The sequence below is a fragment of the Bison bison genome, unplaced genomic scaffold (assembly GCF_000754665.1).
Source record: "Bison bison bison isolate TAMUID 2011002044 unplaced genomic scaffold, Bison_UMD1.0 scf7180017864048, whole genome shotgun sequence".
Classification (NCBI taxonomy): domain Eukaryota; kingdom Metazoa; phylum Chordata; class Mammalia; order Artiodactyla; family Bovidae; genus Bison; species Bison bison.
Window position 1 is genome coordinate 5,068,662 of NW_011494620.1, and position 12,173 is coordinate 5,080,834.

At 40.4% G+C, this 12,173-nt stretch overlaps 1 protein-coding gene across 2 annotated transcripts in view; it reads right to left on the reverse strand.

Moving 5' to 3' along the window:
• Positions 1-12,173, reverse strand: part of WDFY2 (WD repeat and FYVE domain containing 2) — a 157,952-nt gene that overhangs the window by 91,632 nt on the left and 54,147 nt on the right. For both annotated transcript variants that reach the window (XM_010835670.1, XM_010835671.1), the window contains exon 3: positions 4,215-4,288. In XM_010835670.1, coding sequence (XP_010833972.1) covers positions 4,215-4,288 — 74 coding nt within the window. The remainder of the gene's footprint in view (positions 1-4,214; positions 4,289-12,173) is intronic.

Here is a 12,173-nt window from a genome sequence, read left to right on the forward strand (position 1 = left end):
ACACAGATGAAAGTGAAAGAGGAGAGTGAAAAAGTTGGCTTAAAGCTCAACATTCAGAAAACAAAGATCATGGCATCTGGTCCCACCACTTCATGGGAAATAGATGGGGAAACAGTGGAAACAGTGTCAGACTTTATTTTTCTGGGCTCCAAAATCACTACAGATGGTGACTGCAGCCATGAAATTAAAAGATGCTTACTCCTTGGAAGGAAAGTTATGACCAACCTAGATAGCATATTCAAAAGCAGAGATGTTACTTTGCCAACAAAGGTTCGTCTAGTCAAGGCTATGGTTTTTCCTGTGGTCATGTATGGATGTGAGAGTTGGACTGTGAAGAAGGCTGAGCACCGAAGAATTGATGCTTTTGAACTGTGGTGTTGGAGAAGACTCTTGAGAGTCCCTTGGACTGCAAGGAGATCCAACCAGTCCATTCTGAAGGAGATCAGCCCTGGGATTTCTTTGGAAGGAATGATGCTGAAGCTGAAACTCCAGTACTTTGGCCACCTCATGCAAAGAGCTGACTCATTGGAAAAGACTCTGATGCTGGGAGGGATTGGGGGCAGGAGGAGAAGGGGACGACAGAGGATGAGATGGCTGGATGGCATCACTGAGTCGATGGACGTGAGTCTGAGTGAACTCCGGGAGTTGGTGATGGACAGGGAGGCCTGGCGTGCTGCGATTCATGGGGTCGCAGAGAGTTGGACACGACTGAGCGACTGATCTGATCAGATATATACTTAGTCAACAACTTATTTAACAAATTATTCACTGAGTCCCTAATTTGTACTACAAAGAACCACACTAGCTAAGATCCAATGGGAGAGGAGATGGATAAAATACTGGCCAGTTTCTTAGTGAACACTTTAATGGAGGAGACAGACTTAAAACTTTTCACAAAATAGGTTAAATAAGCAGTATGATGTAACTAACCTACCGAGTATTACGTGTGATAAATTTTAATTGGGAGGCCTCAGGAACCACTAGTCCAAGAAAAAAGGAAAAAAAGAAAGAGAGAAAAGACGACATTTGAACAAGACCTTGAGAGATAACTGGGACTGTCGACCAGGAGGTGGAAGGAGGCTCTGGGCTACACGATCAGAAAGAACAAAAGCTATGGACATGAAAATAAACCACCTTCAGCTTTGCTTCTCTCAGTAGGTGATCTAATTTGCTGCTTCACGAGAGAAATAAAAGGTCATTTCTCTCTTATATCTCAAAACAGCCTTTGTCTTTCCCTACCTTAAAAATTAAGTCTCCCCACTCTTTCCCAAACCTAAATTCTCCACATTGTTCTGGACCCTCTGGGTGCTCGTCTACCATCACACCTTGCTCTAGCACTCACTCTCTCTCTCCTACCCTCTCCTTTTGTGGCCAAACTTTTGAAAGAATGGTCTCTCTTTGTGTTACCTCTATTTCATTTTTTTAAAGATTGTGTTTGTTTATTTTTGGCTGTGCTCCGTCTGTGCTGATGCTCAGGCTTTTCTCTAGCTGCGGTGAGTGGGAGCTACTCTCTAGATGCGGTGTGCGGGCTTCTCACTGCGGTGGCTTCTCTTGCGGAGCACAGGCTCCAGGGCATGGGGGCTTCAGTAGCTGTGGCTCCCTGGCTCTAGAGCACTGGCTCAATAGTTGTGGCTCAGAGGCTTAGCTGCCCCACAACATGTGGGATTTTCCCGGATCAGGGATCAAACCTGTGTCTCCCCCTATATTAGCAGGCAGATTCTTTACCACTGAGCCACCAGGGAAGCCCTCTACTTCATTTTTAATACACTGCTCAGTTACACAAGGTTAACTGCCTCTTCAATCTCTTTTATGCAGCAAAATAAAGTGAAATAAGGATTTACTTTCTGTGTTTTAAAGTAAGTGAACCAATAGTATTTCTTCTAAAATATATTTGGTATATTTAGGAAACAGAATATTTACGGTCTCTGAAAAGAATTTCTCATGTCCAGCAAGTAAACTATTCAATAGGTGAGATTCTGTAAGTATTTTTAGTAAAGAACCTCGTATTGTAGTGATCAATGAGAATTCTGAACATTAAACACCCTGTTCTCTCACTATATTGTTCCCTAATACAGAACTCTTTACAATTCTTCAGATGAAAACAGGTAGGGTATACAATTCATCTTCTTCAGCAATATACAAGAGAGAATTTTAAGGAAATTATTTCATTCAAGCCAGAGTCTTAATCTTTTTTAGAAGATCAAGTAAGATGAGATTTGGTATCTTGACACCAAGCTGACACATCCAGAGAACCATTTTGGTCCAGTTCCTCACTATGATCCAGTTTTCTGGCAATTTCATTTACTAAAGGAATAATGATTCAATAAATAGCCAGAACTCTCCAGAACTTACTTTGCTCACCTGTCTTGCCTTCAAAGCCAAATTTATCAGCACCCATCAATCCCCAATACTGACTTCACAAAATGCAAAGCATCTCTTATATGCTATACACACAGAGAAGGTTTTTCACAGATAGTGTCACACGTACTATTGCATGAACTGCTGGCAATAAATGGATCTCAGCTCATCTTTTCAGATTTTCTCTTGTGATGAAACTTCAGCTCACTGAACAATCCAATTATCTCTCCTTGCCTTTTAAAAGTAAATTTATACTGCACACACCACACTTGTTACAAATGGCTCTCTTTAAAAAAGACAACAATCTGTATCATGACCTTCAATTCCATCCTAAGGAACAGGGTTTACAGACCTCCCAAATGCATTAGCTCTTATAGGACTTCTGTAAATATTTGGCAAAGGACTGATTGTTATTTGTAACAATATTGTTAAAATATTGTTAAAATTTCCATAACAACCACCCAACAAATGTTTTCACTAAAGATCAAATAGCAAATGTCAGGGTCACCTCTTCAGACCCGGAAGCAGGGCTGGGTCAAGACCAGAAAGGAAGACCCACATTCCATGTATCTAAATTTGTTAAAAGTTTTAAGTTAAGTTAAACTATTAGATATGGTCTCTTCCTCCAATTGGTCTCTTCCTCCAATCTAGACAAACATACCTTCAACGACTTGGAGGCACAGGTATAAAGTCAGAATTTTTAGGCCCTTTGAAGTTCCCTGTCATAGTGTGGTGACAGGAGAGGGCCAACCCAGGCCCCTTTCCACTCCCAGTTCCCCCAGTTCCACCGACACCTTGAGGGGCCTTGTCCACCCATGCGGACATCCTACCCACCTCAAATCACTGCCCCTGAACCACCCTTCAGGCTAAGGGCACACTTATTAGTTTTATCCTCCTCAGGACAGATCCAGGGAAAAGGCCCATGGAGGCCCTACAAGCAGGCCCTAAGCTCTTTGGGGGCAGGAAGTGTCCAGAGTCAAGTACCCAGAGAATGGGTGTGAGTGGAGTGAGGGCTGAGGCTGGACACAACCTCTGGCCCCTCAGATCCTTCATCCTGTGGGGAGGTGTGCCAGAGAGGGGTCCTCTAATTCCCAGGTCCCAGAGCAGGGCCTCTCTTGCCCACGAGTAAAGACAACACTGGAGAATTTACCAGATCAACCATGTTACTAGTTAATATACTAGTTGAAAATAAATATATAAAAAGATGATTTAAGTCGTAAAACCTGAAATTCCAATCTCTGATCACTTCAGTTCCCTCAAGATCTCTAACCAATGGGTCTAATGTTTATCTGGATCTACTCAACAGACTAAATCTAGGTCCTGTGCTTTCTTAACAAACTTGTACAAATGGAGAGAATTCTATTCACATGTTAGAGGACGGTAAAGAAGACCCCAAGGAGCAGGAGAAAGAAGGAGGTCAACATCAAGTATCAAAGTTGAGATCAGACACCCAGGTCTAGGAGAGCGTTTTCCTCATGTCCTGTCACTTACATGGGGCCACATATGGCGCCAGGCTTAACCATCTCATCAAAGCTGCTGGCATCACAGCTTGCTCTTGCCAACCCCCAGAACCAGGTAGTTCACCCCATGGCCTTATAATGCCCCTATTCTAACCGCCGTGAAGGTGAACATGTATATCAAGCTGAATGTCATTGGCATTTGATACTGATGACAGCTCTCCCTGCACCTTACCAGTATTTGCTGCACTGCAATTTCCACTTAACTTGGCAAGAAAATTAATTTGCTAATTTGAAAAAAAAAAACCACTAATAAATAATTTTCATCACAATACACATATACATAGTCCACAGGAGGGGGAAGTATTTCAACTGGAAATCTTATTTACGGGTACTTACTGAGATTGTACCATTGTCTAGACCTATGGACAGTCTTCTTGTTTCCGGGTTAAAAGACATGCATGAACATGGAGCTGAAAGAAATGAACATGTTGATGAAATTAACAAAACGATGATGCTCGTGGATTCAGGAGTGACTGACTAGCTCAAAGTGTGTGGCTACTTTCCCCGCCCCCCCACTATTTCCTGACAAACAGTTCATAGCACTCCCGCTCACAAAAAGTAAAAACAATAATTTTACCACTAACCCCGAGTTTTTCAGTTATCCTTTTAACGACTGTAACAAGTAAGACACTCAAACTGGACAGGTTCCAAGGCGCATGGTCTTGCCTGTTCTGTCAATACCAGTCTAAATTTGCTCGAGTAGATTAACAACACTGCGCTGTGTGAGCCTTCTGTCACCAACCTCTCTCTTCCATGAAAACCCCATCTTTAATGGAAATAATCCATTTTTTCTGAACTAGGGACATAAAAGAAAGATCTTATTTCCGTCCCCCTCCTTGCCCTGCACACAAATGAACAGAAATCTTTTTTTTTTTTTTAATTCAGAACTGATTTGTGGCATGTGGACTAACAGAAGTCTTTTACTGTCAGTACTCAAAGCAGAGGCAGGAGGCTGCTAATTGGGGAAAGGCTTGGAGGCTTTGTCTCAATCTAAAAGAAAACCAGCTCAACACAGGGCCAGGCTCCAGAGAAAAGAAGTCAGGTGAGTCAGTTCACCCAGACCTGGACGGGGCCTCCCTGCCGGGTGGGACTGACCCCCTCGCTACCACCACGCCTGGGTGAAGGGAGCAGGCTTGGAAACCCCAAATTGCCAGGTCAGTTTCCAATTCCCAGCCCCTTCTCTATGCTTACTAGTAAGAATGGGGGCCTTTTGACAACTTTATTTCATATCGAAATGGTGCTCTACAAAGCTCAACATAACTTACACTCATTTTTCTTTTCTTTTATTTATTTTGGCTATACCACATGGCATATGGGATCTTAGTACTCCAATCAGGGACCAAACCCGCTTCCCCTCCACTGGAAGCTAAGAGTCTTAACCACTGGATTGCCATAGACGTCCTCAACATAATTTTTCACAGTAGCCCTACAGGTCATGAATTACCCATCATCAAAATCATAATCAACATCAAATATTTTTATTCACATTTTAAAGTTATGATTAGATGTCTTAACCAAGGTCACACAGGGTAAAAAAAAAGCTAAAGGAGGTTCAAAGACAGATTTCAAACACACAGTCCTATTTTCAAACACCTTTAAACTATAAAAAAAAAAACACACACACTTCAAGTTCTACTAACAGAACCACTTCATAAACACTTGGTAACATCTTTTTGATTCTCTATACAAGGGCCATGACCAACAACAACAAAATCCTCTGAACTGCAAAAACTACTTACTTTTTCTAATTTTGAGACATGATATATTTAATAAATAGAAACATACCCCCCCCACCAAAACTTTCACCAATATAGCAGAATATCTTCTTTTGCTTTAGCCACAAATTTAAACTAGACTCCCAAAAGAACACTGCTGGGAGAAAAGCAATCAAACAATATTTAATGTGCTGCCCTAAGAAAGCCAGTCTTACTCATCTTTGGCCTATAAACTCTGTTGGCAAAATCTCTACACACATGCTAAGATGCCAGGTCTCATAATCCCATAACATGTGTGCAGGATTAAAATTTAATGATTCCATGGAAAACTATCATGTTAGCTGAAAAAAGCAAAAGAAAAAATTATACTGATTATAGTACTACATAAAGGACACATACGTAAAAATACACATGGAAAAACTCAACACAGTTCTTAAGTTTGAGAGACATGAGTATTTCTATAACATGGTCTTTACTTATTATTTTGCTATTCTTATTAAAAAGTTTAAATATCTAACAATTTATTATAAGTATGCATATATGAAGCAAAATTGGACTGCAGTCCAAGTGGCTACACATAATAAAGAAAAATCTCATCACTCAGCTGCCTCCCTGACCATGTAAAAGTATTTCCTATGATTTACTTGAAAGTTCCTATCCGGTTATGTAATAATTAGAAAACCCACTGATCTCTTGAATGTGATTTAAAGGACTTTTTTTTCCACAATACTGCGCAAGCTACCCTTAAATCAACACTGCTATTTTGTTATTCCTTATTTTATCCCCATTAACTAAATTTTTTGTCATTCTTCAACAAAAATTTAGAACGCTTACTATGTTCAAGACATTTGATGCAATGATATGTAAGATATTGTAGCTGTCATCAAGGAATTGATGGATTATGACACCAACTATATATAGGAGCCATAATATAAAACTTGTCCCCAATGTCACCTCCTTGGTTCACATCACTTTATACTGATAGTAAGAAATGCCTTCAGAATGCAAAAGGGAAAAAACCTAAGTAAGTAAAAGAAGCTTTAATAGAAGTTCTGTTGTTGCAGAACCCATATGATAGAACTCATGTGGGGGGGATTGACAGAGACTGAGATATTACCTCCCAGGTGCCCCCAAAAGTGTAAACATTCTTTCAAAGAGGCATTATGGTAAAACACCAAAAAAACCCCTGCAAAAAACCTTGTGTGTGTGTGTGTGTGAAGACTTTCAGTATGTAAGTCTTATGATGCTTTTCAAACCACTTCCTGATTATAACATTCCCACAGGAAGAGGCCCTGGGTTGGTTACCCACAGGCGATGCAGGGCCAAAGAGGAAAGAAGTGGATTGAAAGAAATATTGGGACTTCCCTGGTGGTCCAGTGATTCAGAATCTGACTTCCAATGTAAGGTCCATTCCGGATTGAAAAACTAGGATCCTACATGCCAAAGGGCAACTAAGCCCATTCCCCATCACAAGAGAAGCCCCGAAGAGGCAACAAAGACCCAGAGCAACCGAAATTAAAAAAAATAAATATAAACCACCTTACTTAAAAAACAAAAAGAAATATCGATGCCCACATTTGTTGTTATAGTAAGTGTCTTTCCATTTCGGGGTTGAGGGAGTAGATAAATTGACACAGAGATCCTTCTAACTTCAACTAACCAGAAATTAATTGAAAAAGCAACCTCTGAAAGACTAGTGCCATGGTCCATATACAGTAAGCCCCTATTCATCCATGCAAAAAAATATCAAAGGGCAAGATTGCCTGAGGAAGCATAATAAGACACAGTAAAGTAATAATTATGACCACATGGTCGAGGGAATCCTGCAGAAGGAAGAATAAGGGAATAAAGAAACAAAATATGATTTAGACACAATATTTGTAGCCAGGTTGCAAAAACATGATATTTCACAAAGAAGAATTCAGCTATAACAACTAATAATTCTCCAGTCAATGAAGAAATAATTGGGTCTTTCTGACGGCTGAAAGTTCAGGTAAGAGATGAACTTGGTTGAGAGACTGTTCTATTCGCCTACCTTAAACATGCATTCTCCAATCGTCAAGCAAAGTGGCTGGCTGAAATACATTTTATCTAGAAATAAGGGAAGGAGCTTCCACCCCCAGTGGTAAAGAATCCACCTGCTAACACAAGAGATGCAGGTTTCGATCCCTGAACCAGGAAGGTCCCACATGCCAATGTCAACTAAGCCCGTGTGCCATGACTATGGAGCCTGTGCCCCAGAGCCCAGGAGCTGCAACCAGTGAGCCTACATGCCACAGCTCCTGAAGCCGGTGCGACCTAGAGCCTGTGCCCTGCAGCAAGAGAACCCCACTGCAATGAGAAGTCCGGGTACCACAACCGGAGAGTACCCCCACTCACCAAAACCGGAGAAAAGCCTGAGCAGCACTGAAGACCCAGCACAGCCACAAATAAATAAATAAATAGAATTATTAACTTTTTTTTTTAATGAAGAAACAAGAGAAGTCTCATTTTCCAAGTTGTCTGATCAAGACTGGCCATCTCCCTACTCAGTCTGGGACTGCTGCTGCTGCGGCGTCACTTCAGTCGTGTCTGACTCTGTGCGACCCCATAGACGGCAGCGCACCAGGGTCCCCCGTCCCTGGGATTCTCCAGGCAAGAACACTGGAGTGGGTTGCCATTTCCTTCTCCAATGCATGAAAGTGAAAAGTGAAAGTTAAGTCGCTCAGTCGTGCCCGACTCTTAGCGACCCCATGGACTGCAGCCCACCAGGCTCCTCTGTCCATGGGATTCTCCAGGCAAGAGTACTGGAGTGGGGTGCCATTGCCTTCTCCGACGACACTCAAAAGAAGGATATTTGGCAAAATTTTAGGAAGCAAGACCATGAAAAGTACAAATATGACAGGAAAGAAATTTGTAGAGGTCTGTGGGTAATGGGAAATAATACTCTCTCATATTAGTGTCAGGACTTTAGACCTTGGTGGACTGTCAAAATCTTATCTTTAAACACTTCTGTAATACTGTTTTTTTAAAATGAAATCTGGTAGTTTAAGGCAGGGGTTCAACTTAAAGTTTAGGGAGAATGAAAGAGAACCCCTAGTCTGGGTGATTATATTAATGACCATATAATTTGAAGGGGGAAAAGCTCAGGATATGAGCCTGTATGGTACTAGTGGTAAAGAATCTGCCTCCCAATGCGGGAGATGCAAAAGATGCAGGTTCGATCCCTGGGTCAGGAAGATCCCCTGGAGAAGGAAATGGCAACCCACTCCAGCATTCTTCCCTGGAAAATTCCATGAACAGAGATTTTCCATGGGTAAAATACTGATAGCCTGGTGGGCTACAGTCCCATGGAGGTCACAAAGAGTTGGACACGACTGAACAGCTGACCACGCATCAGCCCTAAGCAAAGGGAACACAAGAAACCAACGTCAACTTCAAGGGAGCAAAAATTAAATGGATTAGAGAGAAACTGGCTAATTGGATTTCTAACATCTTTATCCCATGGATGATCTAAGAAGAAATATTGCTCTTGCTTTCTAAAAAAATGTAAGTTGAGAGGAGGCATTCTCAAAATACTTCTATTTGGGGGAAAGTTTACCCATTTCTATCATTTAAACCTGTAATTCTTTCATTTTATGACTAATTTATTTCCTGTCCTTTGCTGATCATTTGAACTTTACTCAAATAAACACAAGTTCCAATGAAGGTTGAACTGTGGATTTCAATCACTCTGACAGCTTTACTATGCTAAAGGCATTATTTGGCAGGAGACACTAATCTTCTTGGGATGTGCTGGTGGGAACTTTAAATAAGGAACAGTACTCTGTGAAGAAAACTTCAGGTATTTAAAGGCATCCTAGTTAAGTTAAATGTCAGGATCCTTTGGCAGAAACCAAAACAATACTGTAAAGCAATTATTCTTCAATTAAAAATAAAGTAAAAAACAAACAAACAAAATGTCAGGATTCTACAATAGGAGGGCCTTGACTAGAGAGGCATACAAAGAGAACCCCACCACCATAAAGCAACAATTTAATTAATTCCCGGACACTACTTCATTCAGCTGTGTGTCACAAAATAATATTTATTAGGTTTACAGTATTCGGCCCATGTTTTACTTTACTAAGAACACTTATATTTAGGACTTCAATTGCCTAGCATGAAAAAGCATTTTTCATTTAAATCAAATATTTTATGAACTCAACTAAAATTAACCCTTGGTTTTGTTTTAATTTAGTCTAAGTAACATCAGCAAAATGACGGTGAATGGGCAGTGGTCCCTTTTTCTCCCAGACAAGTTTTAAGTGACAGTAAAGTGATCTGACTATAGGAAGCTTTACTCTGTCAGATGAAAATCAGAGTATGTAAATAAATGTTATAATCACTCAGATTAATTAATATCTGTTATCTTTAGCTTGGATAATCTGTTCTTCTTCAATTCTGTGAAATATCAAACTTCCTTGGGCACTTTTTCTTCTTAGTAAACAGAAAATCAAAAGATCAGATTACATTATTATTTTGGAAAATGTGAATAATAAAAACAAGTCATTTGCTACACATGGTTCTATAATACAACCTATACCAAAAAGAAACCAACAAAGGAGCAGTATATGTCACAATTAGGAACCGAGAAGTTATATAAAATAAGATATGAATTAAACAATAGGATGAGCATTTCTGAATTATATACACATCCCCCACAGCCAACAAACTTCCTCAGCTGAATTAAACATACTGTTTAAAACTCACCCAAGCAAGCACGATCTTATAAAAACAGAAATACCAAATTCATTATTTTAAATAACTTTTAGTCATTCATCTTCCCACGTGAATTTCCCCCAAAACTCCAATAAACCCAGCAGAAAGGGCGGGACAGCGCACAAACCACCGCCACCGTCCCCAGCCTTGGACCTCACCAATGGGAAAATTACAGACTAACTCATTTCCATCCCAAATGTAAGTATATCAATATGAACACATTAATCATTTTAATTTTCTAAATCCTCAATTTCAAGCTGCTCTAAGACTACAATTCCAACAGATGCGACACCAATCCAACGACAACCTCACAAATCAGCCAATCTTTCCTAAATCCCTCTGGGTTAAGATGAGCAAAGAGAGTGTATATTGCTAAACACCAACAACTTGAAAATAATTTACAAATATTTACTTGACATATAACCAAAATATTTCTGCAAATCTGAGAAACAGAAAATGGACAGCTTATCTGTTAGGTTCAGAGCAGAGACAATGACAGGACTTGCCCGAAGTGAGTCAGCAAATCGGCAGCAAACATGAAAATCAAAGTCCAGTTTCCCACCCAGGCACAAATGCTATCCTACGAGCAATGATGAACACTCCAATATTAAACAATGCATCTTTATCAGAATTTAATGCAAACAGTATGTTCAACCTGCATCTCTCATTTGTCTTAACTAAGATAACTTACTCCATGCATTCCCTACCTCATTTCACAAAGAATTGAAAATGGCTTTAAAAATAGATACGAAAAAAAAAAAAAACAAAGGCTAAAAATAAGCAAAAAGTCTTGACTGAGGAAAATACATCAAATCCGAGAAAGAAAATCAAAAGAAAGATCTGTTGGGAATATAACAGAGCCCATGTTTCACCTTACCTATAAGGACTATGTATCAGGTCCATAGATAGAAAAAGGTCCATAACCTTTTTCGCCTCATGAATCACGCAGAAACTTAGATATGAGCAAAACAGCCTGGAGGAAATGGAACAGACTGCTGGGGCCCCATGACTGGATTGCTCCTGCCCAACTAAACAGATCAGTTTGCAGGGCCCGAAATCCATTTGGATCATCCCAGGATGCTGTTAACACAGGATGAGAAGTTCTGCCTTAGAGAAGGCCAAGGGTTTCTGGCTCTCCTACTTGAAAAGTCATTTTCCTTAGTGTTTCTTCAAAGGGGCGCTGAGCATGATGGCAGACGAATGTTCATGGCAGCATGACTTACAATAGCCAGGACATGGAAGCAACCTAAGTGTCCGTCAACCGAGGAGTGGATGAAGAAGATGTGGTGCATATATACAATGGAATATTACTCAGCCATAAAAGAGAACGAAATAATGCCATTTGCAGCAACTTGGATGGACCTAGAGATTGTCACACTGAGTAAAGTAACAGACAGAGAAAGACAAGCATCCTGTGATATCACTTATATGTAAAACAAAAAGGGGTACAAATGAACTTATCTACAAAACAGAATAGAAACACAGATGCAGAAAACTTACGGGCACCGGGGGGTGGGGGGAGTGGGGAGGGATAAACTGGGAGACTGGGATTGACATATACATACCACTGTATGTAAAGCAGACAGCTAATAAGGACCTACTGCATAGCACAGGGAACTCTACTCTGGACTCTGTAATGGCCTATATGGGAAAAGAATCTAAAAAAGACTGGATATATGTATTTGTGTAACAGACTCACTTGGGTGTACACCTGAAACTGACACAAAATAATCAACTAGACTCCAATAAAATTTTGTTTAAAGAGGCAGATAAAACATTTCATGTGTACACACAGCAGTATGGGCTGAGAGCCCAATGAATGCAGGCATTTCTGCAGAAG